General features: G+C 46.9%; 1 protein-coding gene across 1 annotated transcript in view; it reads right to left on the reverse strand.

Annotated features, from left to right (window-relative positions):
• LOC121093624 (voltage-dependent N-type calcium channel subunit alpha-1B-like) overlaps positions 1-19,978 on the reverse strand; it is a 301,786-nt gene that overhangs the window by 38,211 nt on the left and 243,597 nt on the right. Inside the window, exons 28-35 of the mRNA XM_040606263.1 lie at positions 19,120-19,257; positions 18,011-18,212; positions 16,305-16,469; positions 15,316-15,426; positions 15,072-15,155; positions 4,834-4,950; positions 1,915-1,980; positions 1,183-1,274 (exon numbers count right to left, since the gene is read on the reverse strand). Coding sequence (XP_040462197.1) covers positions 1,183-1,274; positions 1,915-1,980; positions 4,834-4,950; positions 15,072-15,155; positions 15,316-15,426; positions 16,305-16,469; positions 18,011-18,212; positions 19,120-19,257 — 975 coding nt within the window. The remainder of the gene's footprint in view (positions 1-1,182; positions 1,275-1,914; positions 1,981-4,833; positions 4,951-15,071; positions 15,156-15,315; positions 15,427-16,304; positions 16,470-18,010; positions 18,213-19,119; positions 19,258-19,978) is intronic.

The raw sequence follows: 19,978 nt of genomic DNA on the forward strand, positions 1-19,978 counted from the left end.
AGCCAGGGGATCCCCCAGGATGGCTTACTCTGACTTCCTACATAACCCCTGATTCTTCTCTCTGTAATTCCTGCAGTACACCCAGAGGTGCTGTCAGGGGCACCCCTCCGCAGCACCATGAAGAGCCCACCTTGCAGTGCTGCTCACAGCCATGCAAATCTGTGCACAGAGCCAGCTCACAAGCCTTCCTCCCGGTCAGGGAGAAAACCTGATGCTCAGTGTAAACTGAAATAGCTTCCAGATTACTCTGAATTGAGTCCCAAAGCCCCATTCCCCTGTGCAGATACCCGTTTTCCCATTGTAGTCCTGCTGCCTCTGCACCCTCTGTCCCACCGTGCCTGCCACATGGGTCTGGAAAGGGACCAAGAGGTTTGGACGTGAGGCTGAATAATTATCCGGTTTTACTAAAATTCAGAGTTTTGAGTGGAGTGATTATGCTGAGCTAGAGAGGGCTAATTTAATTTCCATCTAGCTTCACAGAAACGATGCAAAGGAAATCCCAGGCAAGATATCCAGTTACCAGCGCTGCAGAACCTGCGGAACCCAGCCTCGGCACGGCCGGCAGGTGCTTGTGGGGCCGGAGCAGTTATTAACCACACGGCACACATCCAGATAAGGGAAATCTTCCCCCAGCTGCCCTGATTGGGAGCAGAGCCTACACTTCATTTTTGCTGGGTCTGAAAATGAAAATCTGTCATTTCATTGATTTTTTTTCCCCCCATTTGAAAGTGCTTCATTTCCCAGCAGAATGAACCCAGATGGAAACACTTTCACTCTGAAGCAGAGGTGGCATTGACGTATGAAGTGTTAACTTGTTGGTAATGCAAAAATGACCAATTAAAGGAATTCTCACTTAAGGAAAAAAAAAAAGTAAGCTTCATGACAAGAAGCAGACAAACCAGGGGAGTTCTGTCTTATATTAAACTCCGCCTGAGCTGACGTAGCATGTCACAGCCATGGGTGTCACTTTGGGGAGATGCTGCTGTGTTGAATCACATCCATCGTATTCAGGTAATGTACCAGGCCAACCCTTAACGCCAAGGAGGAGGAGGAGGAAGCAGAAATGCTTTACTCCAAACACCTTTCTTAGAGGATGCTCAAGTCTCAGCAGCTGAAGTGGCAAAAGCAAAGGCTTATTTATTGCTCACGTGCAAGTCGTGTGGCATTTTAAACTTTACTTACCTGAACAGAAGCATCAGGGCTTGCAGGAAGGTACGGAAGTTATTGTGCCGGTTAATGGAGGTTTCATCATCTAGTGCAATGTTTCCAAATACCTGCCGCAGAAAACAGAAAGGATTCAGGCCAAAGACATCCTCACGTGGACACTGTCAATAAAGGTGGATCAAGGGGAGTTGGAAGAAAAGGCAGTGAAATAATCTGTCCTGGTTTAAGGGATCTCAAAATCTGGAATAATTCCTGTGCTGAAGAGAGAGATAAAAATGTGTCGTGGAGATCAAATGGGGAAAAAGCCAAAGTTAACATGCTTCACCTTCACACAGACCCTTTCCAACACCGCAGTTCAGCTCCATCCCAGGGCAAGAAAACTTTTCCATTTCCTTTCAGAAGGGTGCAGCGCCCCTTGGCGTGCCGGTACCCAGTGGGAGGGATGTGCCCATACCCCCTGCCCCCGCGATGCTGTGCTGCCAGCCCATCACCCACAGTCGGTTTCCCTGCCCACCCTCACCCTTTGTACAACCAGGGATCAGCACAAGACCTAGTAATAAGGGCAGAAAAAGTCACTTTTTTTTTTTTTTTTTTTCACTTATAAGGTACCTGGCACCAGACAAGATGAGCTTTTTGCCTCATCCTAAGTCAGTTGTTGATCCTGTTGCGGAGGCAATAACCCGTTTGCACCCTGAACTGGTGGGACAAAACTAACCTACCTATGGTCAGTATAAAACCTAAAATTTTTACCTGCATGCCAATAATGGCATAGATGAAGAAGAGCATTGCAATGAGGAGACACACATAAGGCAAGGCCTGTGGAAAAGGAGAAGAAGATATTAATGTCAGCAAATGCATTATATATGCCAGTAGCATTTAATTCCTGGGCAACACCGTGTTTTGTGGTATTTGTCCTTCAGATGAAGGAACGGGGAAGAGAATATGAACAATTCTGGCAGCCTTCAGAAGACAAACCCCTGGAGCCAGGTATTCATTGATCACAAACCAGCCTGGGCTTTCCAAGGGGTCTCTCTACATCCTTGCAAGCAGATAAGCAGTAAGCAGGGAAAACAAAGTAAGAAGCTCCACAGCAAGCACTGGAGCTAACTGGCAGGCACTGGCACTTTCTATGCATAATTGTAGGAACATTAATTATTAATTATTAATGATCTTGCTGCAAATTTAGTACGAGAAAAGAAATGTACATCCAAGAAACAAGTTCCTGCTCCAAAACAGGCAAGCTTGCAATCCCAGGAGGACAAAAATATTCTGAGTTTTAGCAAGAAATCTGTGAAGACTACAATGTAATTATGTCACCCAAGCTGAGAGGAATAGCTGCTTTCCACTCAGGTTAAATGAATGGGTAATTAATGCCTCTTAATTAGTAATAGCTGAAAAATCGAGAAGCCTTGTCCTAGGGCTAGACCATGAGATGCTCGGGGCAGGAGAGGGGTTATGCAGCCCACGGGGAGCCCAGCAGGGAACACGGGGCAAAGGGCTGATGTGCTTTCTGCTGGCCACCTTTGCACCAGGGACAAGGACCAAGAGCTCCATGCTGGGGGGACAGACAGACAAGCAGCTCCCTGTGCAGCTCCAGAACTGTCCCAGCTCAGCTTCAGGGGCAGCTCTCTGCACACACACTCTGGAAAGGGTCGGGATTATACTGAAAAGGCCCTTGGCTGAGCCCTTCTCTCAAGATCCAGCCAAGACCGCACAGTCCAAGGACACTCTCCTGAGTGAGAACATCTTATACCTGCAGACCCCACATCTCAGCCTCTGGGAGAGGCTCTCCTGGCTGCAGGATTCCTCATGAGTTACAAGATAAGAGCAGCAGCAACACCACCTCCGTCCATCCTCAAGTAAAACACGACCCAACAAGCCTGAGGCACTGCAACCTGCCAGATCGCAGCCCCTTTCCATGAGCTGCTGGGTGGCTAGGGGAAAGCATAACACAGAAGCTGAATGCCAGAGCTTCAGCTGCCTCTCTGGTGTCTCCCAAAGGGATGTACAGTGTAATACAGCACTTGCTTCCACCCCTGGCCATGGGATAACAGCACATTTTTTTATGTATGTATATATATATTTATTTGTATATTTGTATATAAACATATATATATATATTAACAAACCAGCACAGCCTGCAGTTCTTCTCCAGGTTACTTGTAGAAAGAAGCAATCACCATGTTCCCATCTTCAACCTCCCAAAAGACTTTGCCCTATAGTCTAAGTAGTATAATAGAAACTCCCCTCCTGACCAGCTCCGGTGCAGAGCAGTAGCCATGTTCACACTCTCCTGAAACTCCTTCTCCACCCCAGATCTCTTGCAGCCAGCACAGGGCTGGTCAGCACTCCCAGCCTGGTGTGGGCAGAGCCACCTGGCATCTCCCTCCAACCGCAGCAGGGGAATGTCTTTCTTCTCTTAAAAAGCCTTTTCCATTCTTGGAGAGACCAGACTCCTTCCCACAGTTTTATCACCCAAAATAACCTCTCTGCATCGTTTTGACTCAGAGACTGTGATGTATTTGAAAGCGCAGCTAAAGCAAAAAAAAAAACCCAGTTGCTCTGCATCCCACCCCACCCTGTGTCGTTAAATACCAAGTGCCACCATCTCTGCATCCCACCGCACGCTGCGTCGTTAAATACCAAGCACCACCATAACGCCTTCCAGAGAGCACCACACAAAATACCCTGGCATTGCACCCCCCCGCAGACACACTCCCCTGAGCTTCTGTCAGCACCCAGGACATAAGCTATCACCCACAGACCTCTGAGCTCAGCCCAGAATAAGGAGACCCTGTGCAAAGCCAGAGATATGGTCCCCAGGCTCGCTGGGCCACCTGCCACGTCACGAGCAGCGCTGGGCAGCGTGGCATCCCGCCGGCTGACCTGTTAAAAACAACCAGCTTCGGGGCATGTAGGCTCTTATTTAGATCTGGAAAACAGCTACCTTGAAACTAAGCGCAGGTTGATAACAAAGCTGCTGCAAGGCAGTTGTTGGAGGGTCGCTTAGTTCAGAAGTGCCATATCCAGCTGCTGTGGCCAGTTACCCTGGTGCCACAACGTGCTGCTGCTTGCTGGGTGGGAAGGGCAGGCGAAGTAACTGTCTCCACTTTAGAACAAAACCTCCTTTTGTAATCCTCCACGTCATAAAAACACAGCCTGGTGCTATACAGCTTGACAGCTTGTATTACCAAAATGCAAGGGTTTGGGTTTCATCTCTATCAGATTCTTACCAAGACTGAAGCCTAGTGAAAGCAATCAACCTCAGACTTGCTGCTGGCAAACAGCAGGCAGGAAGGCACTTATTAGTCAGACTACTGTTTCCTTATGCAAATACCAGAGTCTTAAGACTTTGCCATAGGGATTTTGTGGCAGTTTCAAGGGCAACCTGAGCTCTGCATGCTTGCTGCGAGCCTGCATCAGTAGCCATCCAGCTTTCGGACTCATTTTCCAAAATGCTCAGCACCTGCAGTGTTCAGGGGATGTTCAGTGCAAGTCAGTCAGCTTTTCTGAGAATTAATATTATTGTAATCGCTTTGTAGAGGTGCAGAGAGGCCATTCCTAGGGCAAGGGGAAAATCTTTGATACTCCATGGAGGATGCTACAGGTGTGCCAAGCATTAGCATCTCCCCGCATCTCTTTCCTGCCTCCCACCTGCCTAACACTCACCTTAAAAGACTGCACAAATGTCCAGAGTAAGATGCGGATAGTGTAACCCTGGCGAAGGAGCTTGATAAGTCTCGCTGCCCTGAAGAGCCGCAGGAAGCTGAGGTTGATGAAGTTGTCCTGCGGAAAGTAAAGGTTTTGTGTCCTTCAGAAATTAACGCGATTAGAAACCACAGCCCGCAAAAAAGAAATTAAAATTACCAGCTTCACGATCTAAGCAGCAAATCGGCCACCAGAAAACCTTCCAAAAGAAACATTCGTCAGTGCAGATCACTCCACATGCAGCAAGTATGAGAAAATCCCTCTCCACAAGAGCCCTCCCCTCTGCTACTGGGTCAATGACAGAAAAGGCCCTTTCACACTGTCCATGGAGGTCGTGTTTTCTTTGAGTAAGGCAGATTTTCTCCCCCTAAAGCCTCAGGGAGAGGTAATGGTGCCGTACTATCATTTCGTAAAGAATGAGGTTGTTTTAAGTCTTGGTCAGCTTGCTTTCTACATTGAATTGAACTTTAGCCAAGACAGTTGCAAGGGATTGCGTATATAGCCTCTACCGTAACAAAGAAAGGCATTGTCCAGTGAAGATTAAAACATCCTTGAAAGAATGAGGATGTTTTCTAACCTGGAGGTTTTAAATGTTTATACATCATGTGACTGGACAGGCTCATCAAGGAGAAATGGCACCAGCAAGACTGTTTCGAAGATGGATCAATGGCAGAAAATCAGCTGGGGAGGCTAACATTCAGCAGCAGGAGGGTGCCTTAGGAACCTGCTGATTTTTAAATTATTATTAAATGTGCCTTCACAGGTGAATCAAAGAACTGCTGGAGACAGATTCTGATTTCCATCTGTTTTATATGATTCTCCCCACCCCGCACCCCATTTTTTTCTTTCATCCAGGGAAAAGAGGTTTCTTGCCCCAATGAGCTAATCTAGAGAGGGTTCTTTCCAAAACAAAACATGCAAAAGCCAGATCCCTCTTGCCCTCCTATTTTAAGGAGATGAAAAATATCCCCCCTTTCCGTACTGATTCCAATTCACTTATTTGTGAATCTCTGTTCACAGCCGCTTATTTGACTGAGTTAGCTAAAGAGAGAAAGCATCCCACTCTAAACTATCAAGCAGTGGAGTGGAAAATATAATCATAAGGAGCTCTTGTTGGTAAAGATGAGCAAAGCCAGTCTTTCCCTTGTATTATTGTTTTACCAGAAGACACCCAGTCATATTGAACTGACCCACGTTTCTTGCTCATTTGGCTACAGAGCTCATTCTGGATTTGGGGGGCTTGTTGGATCTATTCATTTCTTTAAATGCCAGCTCAGTTTTGGGGCCATTAGCATCACATTCCACCAATCCCATCAGAGAGTTCAAGAAATCAGTCTCAGGCATGCACTCGGTTTCTCTCATGTTAAAAACACAAGCAGCTCAGTTAGGCACAGACCATATATCAGACTCAATCCTCAAATAAAGAGAAAAGAGAAAAGCACAGGTATGTTCAATGAAAGAGCAGACAACACTGAGCTCATTCAAGTCAGCGACAGAAATCAGCTGTGGCAGGCAAAACACAAGCAAGGATTCCCCTGGGTTGTTCAAGGTCAGTAAAAATAGGTGCTAAAAATTCAATACTTGCCTCAGCATCAGTTTATTTTTCACATCACTTATGTTGCCTTCCCAAAACATGGGCTGAACTCACCTTAGCAGGTAAGGCCATATATACCTGGGGGCAGAGCTGGCACACGGCTGGATAACCGGGTGCCATCACTAACCTGGTCCTTAGTAACCTGCTCCCCGGTGCTGGCTGCGGTACAGGCTGGTACACCTCCGCAGAGCAGCCGTGGCAGGTTTCAGTGCAGGACAAAGGTTTAACCCAGAGCCCATCCTAACCAGAGTCTCCCCACCAGCGGGAACAGGACCAGACCTTACGTGTAATGCTCGTGGCATTTGGGCATCAGGCTTGTGAATCTGATGAATTTTTACCTTTGGAGCAATGCTCAAGCCAGATCCTTCCCGTGCACAAGCTTAATGCTCCACCAAGAAGCACGTGCCCAGGCGGCGTCTGCAGGATCCATCTCTGTGTATGGACCTGCCTTACCTCCCTCTTTCTCATGTTACTGCGGCTTAATGGTAAGAACGTTGCTTGGCTCAGACTTTGCCAGAATCTCATAATCGCTGCTGACATGATGCTTAACATCTGCTGTGGTCTCAGCTGACTGCAAGGTCGTGCAGCACGGGCTACCCCTGTGTGACGTGCGTACAGACCAGTCTGTACACACACAATATGGAACAGGGGGCTCAGAACCGTGCAGATACGTCCCTAACCCCCACTCCCTAGGATCTGGAGGGACAAACAGTACAGAACCTTTTTTTTTTTTTTTCTCCCTTCCCCAGCCCCAAAACCCCTTCCTTTTTTAACTCATGCACTACCATTTCCTAAAGCGCAGCGAAAGCCTCGGCTCCGCAAGGAATCACTCACAACCCAGGAAAATCCACCATCACCAACACTCGCAGACCGTTCGAAGGACTGTTCTCTGCGCTGTTCGTAGGGAGGCAAAATTACACACGCTCATGATGGATGGGAGGGCTCCGCGTGTGTAACCCTCAGCACATCACGTAGAAAACCCATCCTTCGACACCTCAACTGTCCAGGCAGGTATTAAATTGCATGCAGTTAAAGGGGAAACTCCACATTGCGATATTTCTTGTGGATAACAGCATTTTGCATCAATTCTCCTCCCACTTAGCCACCTCTGCAATGACATGGGTATGGTCATTTTCTGGGTTATCAAGGTCTTTCTTGCCAGGATTTTCATTTGCTTTTCTGTTGCACAGATGCTAAAGGCTGACCAGTGCTTTCAAGAGGCACCATAGCTCTACGATTTTACGATCCATCTCAGGACTAGTAAATTCTGTTTGAAAAACCTTTCCCTGTGGCCTGTCACTATTTTCCTAAAAGAGGGAGTGCTGGTACCAAAGGGACCCAGCAGCCTGCTGGGGTCTGGGTACAGCCACAGCTTCCCACGGCAGGAGCAGGACCACAGCTCAGCCAAACGAGGCATCCCTGGAGCAAATTGCAAAGCAGCAAGGAAACAGGCACAACAGATATCATGGGGACAGAACTAGCTTTGATTGCTGTCCCACCCTGGGAAGCTTGCTCTTTTACCCTTTCTTGGGGTGTTTTCTGCACTGAAAAGTAGAAAAGACACGAAGAAGAGGGTGTACAGCCATTGCCTGGATCTGTTCCTCCAGCATCTTCAGCAGCAGACCACAGCACCCGTGCCCACTGTCCACAGGGGTGCAGAATGAGCTCCATTCTGTACACCAGCTCAGGGGATTTACTGGCTTGGATTTTGAAACCTGCAGAGTGGGAATATGATGGGTTTATGCCATGGCTGGACATGCTCTGCAGGATTTAGTGGAGGAGGTTACATTATGCTGCCACAAAGAAGTTGAGCTGCTCAACCCTGCTTCTTCCTGCAGCCGAGTTGCAGGACACAACCACCCCCCAGGCTTGAAACCTCAGATTTTTGTCCTCAAAACGAAGAGCTCAACCAAAGTTGCAAAGAGCTGTAGGAAGAGGAATCTGACCAAGCCAAGAATGGGATCACTCAGGAAACTTTGGCACTTCTCTTCATCTGGCATCAGCAAGAATCAACCCATTGTGCTAAGGAACGACTGTTGAGGGGGAATCGGGTGTGTTCTCATCCAAATGTCCACGGCATTGCCAGTCCTGAAGAGTTCCTGAATCTTGCATAGGGTCTTGTCTTCTTCAGACACTTGGGGGAAACCCTGGCTGATTTTAAGTAGCTGAATATTTTTGCCGCACTTGTCTGCATCTGGGGGACTCTGCCCTTACAGGTATGTCATATCACATCCTTTCATCCTGAGCCAGGAACACTGGAAAAAGGATTTTATGTGTGATGCCAGTATCTCTCCTCATTCCCTACTACCTTTCGGCTTTGGTGCTTCTGCTGTAGTCACTGTAGGCTCCCATCAGCAGCAGTAGAAGGAAGGTGGCAGCTCCCGAGGACAACCAGATGTTCCAAAGATCTAACTTGGACGTCTTGGCTGCCGAGTGATGGCAGGAGCCTGGACCTGCACACGTAACCACAGACACTGCAATCCTAACAAACGGCAGGATGACCATTTAAATCTTTAACCTGCAACGTGGAGAGCTAAAATTTGGCCAAACAAAACCAAGTTGATTTTTTTCAGTATATTTTCACGTGCACAGCTGATGCCAGAGCACTTATCCATGCTGCTTGGGCCAGGGGTGCAGAAGGCGAAGTCTCCACTGACATCCTCACAGCTCCCACACATCTGTGACAGTTCCATCCACCGCAGCACACGCAGAGGATTCCCCTCTCAGGTTGCACTAGGCAAACTTTTAACTTACAGACTGTCATGTTCTTCTTTGCTGCCTCCTAGCAGAAACCTCCCTCCTGTGACCCTCCATGAAGCATGCACGGAGCTTATTTGCAGGAAGCAAATGCCATGAGGGTGCCCTCCAATTTGTTTGACAGCAACTGTGCAACAGGAAGCCCAGGTGCTACCACAGGTCCAACAGCTGTTGCCAGGTGACCAAGAAAGTATTTTTGATAGGCTTATGGTCTCACTGGTGCTATTAACCGTAGCCAAGACAATTCAGAATGGAATAATATATATATATATATTTAGACTGTATTTTCCTTTGTTCATCCTCTTTTGCTTAATTCATGATTTTCAAAGACAAAGGCCAACATTTCCAAAGGCATCTTTGGAATCAGGCACTAAATTCCCAGTGGGATCTGGTTCCTGGTACTTTTCAGCCTTCTTCATGACACAACTCATGCATTTTACTTGAAATGTTTGCTTTTGCATCCAGGGACGCTGTCAAATGCTTCTATATGCTCCTATCACAAAGAATTTTCAAGGTTGACTAAAAATCACTCTGTCCTGTGACTTCTCTTTTGATTTGAGGGAAGCACATCTGCAATTGTTTCAACCATATTTTTTTTTGCCTTACAATATAGTGTAAATTGTGGGCTTAAAATACCTGTAAGGCAGTCCTTTTAAATGCACCGCTTCCTTTTGCAGAAAGCTCAATGTGTCTCATCATAACAGAAAACCTGAATTTTGAAAAACTGAATTTGGTACCACCACTTACAAAATGAAGGATTTCCCAGCCAGCCAATCTTCGCTACTCCAGGTCATTCAGAAGCATCCTTCCCCTCCTATTCTCATGCCAATTTCCACCAAAATAAAGCAAATGTCAGTCTCCCCTTTATCATCGTTCAGGTGTAACAAACAGCGGAGAACAGGCTATTGGTAACTGCATTTGCCTCACGTCACCAATTAGCCAAGGGAAGAAGATGCAGAACAGAAGCCAGTTTTGAGGCACGCTGCAGTGAGGCTTTTTCACCAGTGCAATCGGAAATCTCATCAAAACGAATTAAATTAAAGAAAAACGAGAGAAAATAAAAGCAGAGAATTTAAATAATTGTTTAAATTCAATGAAACCAACCGTGTCCTATATGTGATGTTTTCATGGATGGATATTTGCAAGTTTATTTACAAATTTATTTTTTTGAGCAGCAGGTGCACAACATACAGACGGAGACATGGTTTTCGCATTGTATGTTGATTGGATGGCGTGATTCAGCAGGTAGATAAGGAAAATAAAGAACAAAACAGGAAACAAAAGAGAAAATGAGTAATCAGGACAAGCAAAAAAGGAAACTCTGAAAATTTCACTGGAAAAAAACTGTTGGGCTTTTGGGGGTGTTAATTTATGGTAATTATATAAATAAAAAATGCTTCAAACCAAAAGAGATTCTGAGATCCTAAAGGTAACACAGACAGTGCAATAGTTATTTGCATTTCATTTTGTAATGCAAATTGGGAGACAATTCACAAACACTTCTCAGTATGCTTTTTATATTTCCAGGCATAGCAATAGATGTCAGTTTGCCATACACCCATCCGGCCTCCTGAGGCCAGCCGTGTCCGCAAGGACACCTTCTCCTCAACGCCACCTATTTTACCTCAATTACTGTGAGGGTAAAAAAACTGACATATGTGGTTTTGCCTAAGGAAATAAAAAAATATATATATATTCCACTGCATTCACAAAGTAAATTACATATGACACGACTAGAAAATTAAAATAAAGCAATTAACCAACACATTTCTTTTCCTTTTATCTTTACTTTTTAGGGGGTTAAAAGTACCGATGCAGCAAGGCTGGTGGAAGCAGAGTCTCTCAAGATGAGACCACCCAGGTGAGCAGGTGTATTTACCTTGGAGAACACTTATAGCTGGAAATTATAGTCATGGAGAAAGGCGGTGCTCCTGCAACTGGTTGTGAGCCTGACCTCAAAGTCATGCCCGGGAAGCATCCCCTCTCCACAGGGACCTTCCCGGGTGGTTGGTACGGGGAAGGAATGCAGACTGGCAGTCGAGGTCATGGTGTGGCGCTGACCTGGGCTTCTCAGCCCGAGCAACCCTCCCATGTGACCAGGTAAATACAGGGCTGAGCGCCCAGGGAAAGGCTAACAGGGAAGGCCACCCACCTACCCCCACAGCTGCCCACCAGCCGAGGAAAGGCTGAGGAAGGCAAATGGAGAAGAGGGCATCCCCTGTTGGGGACACAGCTCTGAGTGGTGATGAGTAAAGACCTGTTCTCCTCTTTGGTTATTCTCAGCTCCATAACAAGGTGCAGAGAGCTGCTCCACTGCAGGTTTTGCACTGAGCCAGCAAGCTGAAGTGGGGTTCAGCGTGAGCTATGGCATCTTGGGCAGAGTGGATGTTCATACATGTAGATGTGGCACTTAGGGATGTGGCTTAGTGGTGGACTTAGCAGCCTTAGATTTACAGCTGGACTTGATCTTAAAGGTCTTTTCCAGCCTAAATTGTTCTATGATTCATCCCAAGCCTTAGTTACTACTTTACCCTACCTGGAAACACAAAGGGCAAAAAAGTTGGGCAGAAGCAGTGGGATTAAAGACTCAAAGCCATACATCTGACCTGTGCGCTGCAAATGAAGCGCTCACCAGTCCACACCTTGGTCCTTGCTGCTTGCAAACAGCATGCTCACCATCACTGCGTCTGGATTTTCAGCCCTTTTCTACATTTTTTTTTAACATTTCTAAATACCAGAAATATTTAAGTGACTTAGGTGCAGTATGTTCTATATTACAAAGATGGTTTAAAGTGTAACTCTTCCAGGATATACATGCATTGTACCACTTTCCAGGCAGCAAAATGGTCCTGGTGTTTCCCAGGCAGCTTTGGGACCCCTTGGGTTTCCTCTAATGTGCTGTGGCTCAGAATAACATGTGCTGCAACCTATCGTGGAGCCAACAAAGCAGGACCAGAGCAGAGTGCTGGATCCTTCTGCTCATTTTCCACCCTCTGTGCCACAGACTGTTCTGAGGACTGGAAGAGGAGGAAGGCTTGTAGTGGTGGTGGAGAATGAACTGCTCCGTGAAAGGCATCCTGAAAGCTGCCATTATTTGCTGCCATTCACTTTTCTGTTATAACCGATCTTTGGGGCACCACCGCAAACTCCCGCTTGTGTAATTAAGCAGTGATTCTGAGACCCGTGCATCACCATCAAACTGAGTTCCTAACACCCCTTCAGCAAGTTGCGTGTGATGCCTTTGAGCTCCCAGCTCATCGTCCCCACCTGAGGCTGGGAGGTGGATGTGTGCGGCTTAAGGAGGCGCAGATGGTGGCTACTGCAGCCGCTGGGTGCAGAGGAGCATGCTGCTGCAGGTGGGGCGGGCTGGAGGGAGATCAGAGAGGAGCCATATGAAAGGAGTTCTGAAAGTCAAGTCTAGCAAAAAGTGGGGAGAGGCAGCCTCTGGGAACTCCCTGTCTGCAGGGGAAAGCTGGTGGGAAGGAGGCATGATGGCTACACCAAAATCCTGCAGGAGGGGAAGATTTAGAGAGAGCAGAGCTTGAATGGGTGTGTAGACTGAGACAGAGGACCAAGAAGTCAGGGGCTGGAGTGGTGCTGTGGGATATATAGCTTTTATATTAAAGACGTATTTGTGAGCAGCTTTGTACTGAATAAACGCCTAGGGAAAGGTATTGAACTACATTAGAAAGTCCTCTCTAAGGTTTGACTTAATAGATCTAGTTTCTCATAAACCAAAAGCCTCTCCCCATTGCCACCTGGGAGGACAATGGGAAGGTGTATTGGTGCTTGGGAGCTTGGCCCTATCGTAGTTTATAGGTTTTAGAGGTATTTCACACTACTTTTCAAAGGCATCCCCAAATTGCTGCTATCTTTGATGCTGGAAACCAGAGAAATTACTGCAGAGTGGGAGGGTGATGCCATCACCCCCAGCACCCACGAGGTTATCGCGCCGGTGCCTGCCGAGAACATCTACTCTCCAGCCCAAGGACCAGGAGAAGGGAGGGGGACCTCTCCCCACACACAAACCCTCCTACCCCTGACGGCTGGCCAGCAGTGTCAAGGGACAGCTGCTGTTTCCAAGGAGCTGGGGACATGCATGTACAGCCCCGACTGTGCTGTGACTTTGTTGTAAATGCAGTGACGTAGCACAGCCCAACCTGATGGCTCTGTAGGCAATGCCCCAGGTGCCAGCCACGCTCCCCGAGGCTGGCCCACCCCCGTGGGAGCTGGAGGGAGAGGCAATGGGCTGTTAACCAAGCAAGGACCGCTACCTGCCCAGCAGGGACCGGGCAACACTGATGGCTGCTCTCTACCTGCAAAATAGCTGTACAAAGAAGGGGTTTAATAAGAAGCATGTGAGCTTGGGGTTGTGAAGGAGACACCTTCTTGAAGAGAAGATACCAATCTCTGTGAGACCGCAGGCTCCCTTACCAAGTGCAAGGTGGCTGTGCTGCTTCCTCCCAGTGACAGTGGTCAGAAGAGGGGTGGAAGAGGAGCATCGGACTCTGCCTGTGGCTGACTTGCAAAATTTTTCACTAATTTTCAAACCAAGACAAGAGTTCGGGTACCTGAGTCTGGCAAGAAAGAGTGTCCCACAACAGAGGGAGTGGAGGCAAGCAGCCAGTGCCTGCCCACAGTGCAATAAATCTCCTAAACACCTGGAGAAGCGTTAGTTAGACCTTCTGTTTGGTCCGAGTAACTTTACCCTGGCTGTAAGCTGTGCATTGGAAACAAAAGGTAATCCAAAGTCTATGAGATAGGATTCACCAACAGTTAAATGAACACAGTTTGTGTGGGAAGCAAAACTTTGAGGGTTTGTCTGCTTTTTTTGTACTAAGGAGATCAGGTAATGATGTATTTTGTTAGAAACAGTAATATAGTCTTCACCATCAGCTGAATGTCCTGTAAAGAAGTCTGGGGAGCATAGTTCTTAGCACACACAAAACAGATCTATAAACAAATCCCAGGGACTGAGAAAAAAAAATATGGTAAAGTTCAAATTCATCACATACAGATACAGCATTATCAGCTAAAACATGCATTGGGAGAGGAGAGGAGCAATTTATAAATTGGATAATATCAGGTTGTCAAGGCTTGCGTCAGACATTTATGCCCTTATGGAAAAATCCTCTAGAATTTAATGGCAAGTTTGTACACTTCGTGTAATCTACAGGACTTCTTAGCAGGGAGACAGCAGCCATTGTAGGGCTGGCCAACAAATCCTATGGTAAAGTTGCTTGCTTGTTTTAATAATCACCCCAGAAAGCTTTTGTGCACTTCACAAAAAATGCACTGTGTTACCCTAATCCAGACTATGCAGGCTGAGGAGTTTCTGGCTGTTTCTACCTTCCCATCACCTCTCCACTTCTCACTCCTCTCATCGCCTTCACTCTGCCCCGTGACCATGGTTGGGCAGGAGCCCCAAGGGACAGAGGTGTGTGTGTGCCCTGTAAAGCACCTCACACCACAGACCAGCAATCTTCAACAGATTCCTTTTGATCTTTTCCCTCTATTAAATTCAACAGGATTTTTCCATTAATAGGCAAAACCGGCTCAGGGTTCGAGTGGCTGGAGGAATGAGGAGACACTGCTTCCTGGCAGGGTCACCAGCACTGTTGTTCTCATCAGAGCTTTTTGCACCAGAGTCTTTGGGGCAGACAGCTGTGCTCATCTCTGTGGAAAGAGTAGAGCTAATGGGAACAGGTTGCCAGGTCACCCGAGGACATCATCACATGATGAGTCCCGGAGGCAGCTTTAGGGAACGAGGCTGGTAGGGAGAAGGTGCAATATCCTGACAGGGTACAGCTTTGTTTGTAAATGAAGAGAATCGAGCAAATGTACTTACCGCAATCTCTGTTACTAAAATATCAGTAATACTTCCCAACACTGTTACAAAATCAAAGACATTCCAGGCATCTCGGAAATAATTCTGCCAAATGAAAACACAAGGGGGATAGAGAGATCCAGGGGTTATTTTCTTTTTGCAACACAGGGGGTTTTTTGTTTGCTTGTTTTTAAACGCGTGTCATGAAATACAAACATTTCATGTAGAGAGGAAACAGTTGAAAGTAAACGAGGAAGGCACATACCAGCACACCAAAGGCAATGATCTTCAGCACACATTCCATTGAAAACATGGATGTAAAGACAATATTCAGGCATTTCAACATTTCTTCATATGCTTCTGGAGCATCATAGAACTAAATCAGGATGGAAGAAACGCTGTTACTGGAAGATCACTCACAGAATAAAACCTTCCCAGCTGACTTGCTGACTGCAAGGCTCCTGCTCATTTTAGTGGGGTTACAACCCAGTTATTTGTGCCCACTCCAGCAGCACACTGTTGCCTACACGCTATCCTAATGGGGCAGCAAACATCACCCCAGGACTCGGGGACTGTTGCTGGTGTACATCTCCCTGTAAGCACAACATGGACCAAGAGGGAAAAAGGTCATTTACAAAAACAGAGGACAAGTGCAGAACTGTGTTTCCTTCCAGCAGACCCTGAGAATATGGTGACCCCTTGACTATGAAGATAGTCTAAATTAGGCAAGGGATGGGAGGGGAGATCACCCACCATATCATCCACCACTACCTGCACCTGTTCCTCCTAAGCCCTGTCAATTACATCCCAGAAAGCTCGATGCTACTGCATGTTCGAGTAGTTTCCCTGGCGTGGCTGGATTTTGAGCATCCCCAGGAAGTGTCCCTGCTCCACAGCACGAAGCCCAGGTTGAGCTGGGAGCTCAGGACCTGCAGAGCCCAGTTCCCATCCCACTGGCCACATGCTGAAAGGGGTACGAGCCAGACCAGCACTGTGCAGGGAAATCCCATTCTCAGTATCTCATCACAACTAAACCACCTCGCTTTGGGGACTGAAGGAACCCCACAAGGCATCTAAAAACGACATCAAGCAAACGAGAAGTGGTGGTTGCTCATGCCGATCTGCGCGCCCCCCCCCCCCCCCCCCCCCCCCCCCCCCCCCCGCCCCCCCCCCAGCTCTCAGGTCAAGAGTACAAAGCAAACTCCAGTATTCACTGGCCCAAAATTGCAAACATTCAGTAAACAACCCACTAACCTTCATCATTAGGACAATGGTATTGAGTGCAATCATGACCATGATAAAATACTCAAAGGGAGGGGACACCACAAATTTCCACATCTTGTACTGAAAAGATTGCTTGTTCTGAGGCATGTAGCGGGTCAGTGGCTTGGCACTTATGGCGAAGTCTATGCAGGCCCTCTACAAAACAAAAATGGGATGAAAAGAATACAAAAAAAAAGGGCTGGCAGTCTCTATCAGTCAGGATATTGTTGGGAGAGTGAGCAGAGCATTTAGTGGAGGATGGTATTTCTAAGTGTTTCTCACACACCCTGCGAGTAGTGACTATTCTGAAATGCAGCGCAGGATCCCCAAATTGTGCTTACTGCTGGACACTTGCTGAAATGTTAAACCCCACAGCACCCCTACGGCCCCCTGCAATCCTAAGAGACAGCCTTCCATCCCAGTCCAGCTCCCAGTAGGTCCCGATCCCGTCCCACTTGGGAAAGGGAGTTTTAAATCCACAGGCTCACTTCAGCAAACACTGCTGATTCCCTCCTGATATGTAATTGTAGAAACTGGAGGACTGGTAAAGATGTTATCTGTGTTTTAAAAAAAGTATCATGAAACTCAGGTATGTTCTCACACATAGCAAAACCTGTACAGCTAATAACATTTCATAGAATGTGAATGGAACTCGACTAATAAATTATCCAACAAATATTGCTGGGTGAACTCCCAAAGACCCCCTTAGTTGGCTGTTTCTGTCCACATTATTATGGGTGTAAAACTGCGTTAAATATTGGTTTCTACCCACAAGAAGTTTTGATTCTGGAACATTTTCTCATCTTGGATTTAGATAAGAATTCAATCTTAAATTACTGCACAAACACTTTCTGCTCAGTTGAAAAATAATGTGGGTAAAGCATCTCTAAACATTCTGCTTTATTTTGGACTTTTTGTTCATATAGACAAACAATGCACTAATTAATAACTGGTTAAAAAGTCATCTCTTTTCATGAAAAATTAGGATCCAGTTTCAAAATAAATGAAAAGAGATGGTTCTTCGCACAACAGGTCGTTGAGGCTGTGGGACCCCAGATGAAGGATGTTGCAGATGCTAAAAATCTGCATGGGTTCAGGTGGAAACTGGTTACATCCATGGAAGGAAGATACACAGACACCACTAACTAAAGAAAAATCACATCCAACTCGGGAGACTCCTGAGCTGAAAATGATGGTATTGGCTAGGGCATTAAAGAAAAGCCTTATACTTGCTAGCTCTGGTCCTACACTCTTCCCATGGCATGTCAGGAGGACATCATCTCAGCCAGGCACAAAACCAGCCTGGTGAGAGGAGCTTTCCTTTGGTGAGCTGTAGCTGTTGCAGTTCAGTTTGATATCTGATGCCTGGCCTCTAAAAGGCCGAAGATTTGTCTCCTTTCACACCTACATGCTTGAGCTGACATGCAAGCCAATCTCCACTTGGAAGCGGAGGTGTGGTCCATGGGGACTTGTGACAGTGCTTACTAATGTGAAGCATTGAGGGGCTCTGCCTGGTTTTGGTTTTATGCACAATCTGAAAAAGTCTGTAATTTTTTTGGTTTCTACACCACACACCCTCAGGTAACAACTGCTCCAAAGCCCCCCACGGCATGGGAAGGATGAGGAGTGGGCTTCCACCGGTATCGAGGTGCTCTGAGCCCCCAGGTGCTAACTCTGGATTCAGAAGACGTGGGTACCTCGTTTTTCTCGAGGCTGCACTCTGACATCACTTTATCTCCTTGCTCTTGGAAGGTGATGATGATTAACGCCACAAAGATGTTCACAAAGAAAAAAGGGAAGACAACAAAATACACCACGTAAAAGATCGACATTTCCATTCGGTAGCCAGGGCTGGGACCCTGTTCCTCGTAGGTAGCATCCACTGAGTGCTTCAGCACGCTGCAATCAAGCGCAAAGAGAGAAGAAAAGTCAATGAAATCAGTGTGAAGCACCGATGACACCCTGACAGTCACTCACTGGCCTTCACTTGTGTGGAGGGTTTTCCACATATGCTCAGGTCAAACTCACTCCCATCTTTATGGCTGGGAAGAAGTTTTCCTTGAGGATATTTTTAGATAAACCCTTTCTGCTTTCACCATTCTGCAGAATGATGGAGATTTGCTACATACAGATCCACTGATCCCCCGGCCAAGGAGAGAGGATACAGATAGATCTGGCTTCTCTTCTTTGGTCAACAGGGATGAAGTAAAGGGTGGGAAAAGAAAGGGACTGATGATCTCCAAGTAGGGGAACACAGTGAGGGACTGGAAAAGGAAGACTGATGCTGTATGTTTTACTCTTTATTTTATGAAACAGTTGAACGTGAAGAACAGGGAAGACCCTGCCATGGAGAAACCCTGACCATGAATTGTACTCCACGTGTCCCAGCAGAAAAGTGTGCCAAAATAAAGTCATATGCTGAACAGTAAATATAATTTTGGGACTGCCATACCCAGCATACTTTCAGCATAGGTCACAATACTTTTCCCCCTAATTTTCTTACATTACCATAATAAATTTTACACCTGAGAAAGGCGTGCAAGTCCAAAAGCCTGGAGCAAGCAAGCAACTAAGTACTGCAAACTGCCTAAGCATCCCTGTGCAAGCTCAGAGGAACGTCAAAAAACCCCGCAGAGCGAGCCCTGCCTGCTGATTCACCCAATAATCACACAAGGAAAAGCAAAAGCTTAGCTGATAAAAGACTATCCTTATTTCACAGGTTGCCTGCTGTTTATGCGTCCCTCAGAGCTGTGGAAACTGCCATTACCTCCATGGTCACTGACCGTGCCAAGTCCCATGTACTCACGTTGGCCACCCTTCGCCTGTGGAGACAGTGAAGAGCGTGAGCAGAGCCCAGAGCACGTTGTCATAGTGGAACTCGTATTTTTTCCATTCCCTAGGCTGTGCCTCCACCTCATTTTTTTCATAATCGAGGTACTGACCCCTAGGAAAAACAGAGATTCAAACCAAATGAGAAAATTAAACCAAATCAGCCATTTCATATGACTCACTGAGGAGCATCGAGGAGCCCCAGTAGCAGAGTCCGACTGTGCTGTGTATTAAAGGCAAATGAAGAGACAGCCCCTAGGTTTGTAACAGAACTTAAAGTCCATTTTGTGAGCCATTTTGAGCCGCAGGAACTGGACCTGAGATCTAGAAACGAAAGAAATTGTAATCGGGGTATTCATTCATTAGGCAAAGCCAGCAATTAACAGCAAGCTGGCCCCCAGATTGTTTGACCCCACAAAATACAGGGCTGCTGGATGGAGAGAAGTCTCTGGCTCCTACTTCAGGTTGGATCTATCTTCTAAATGGGTCCTGCTTTGAGGGGCCAAGGGACCTGGCACCTGGAGAGTTCCCCTCCAACATACCCTTTTCTGTAATTTCACCTTCCTTTCTGTAACACATCTGCTTGATTGCGAGGGAGAACTGCAGCAACAGCCCCTGCGGCTGCTGTGTGTGTGGGGTCCCACGGGGGGCATGTCCCGTGCCCACAAGGCAGCAGGAGGCAGGTGAGGTGGGCAGCCCTGGGCAGTGCTGAGGAGGTGCCTTGGGTGCCAAGAGAAAAGCCAAGTGAGAAAGATGCATGTTGTGGTGAGTAATACACCCTGACAGGCTGCCGGGAAGGACAAAGCATGACAGGGCTCTTAAGATCTTCAGATACT

The sequence above is a fragment of the Falco naumanni genome, chromosome 9, assembly GCF_017639655.2.
Source record: "Falco naumanni isolate bFalNau1 chromosome 9, bFalNau1.pat, whole genome shotgun sequence".
Taxonomy (NCBI): Eukaryota; Metazoa; Chordata; class Aves; order Falconiformes; family Falconidae; genus Falco; species Falco naumanni.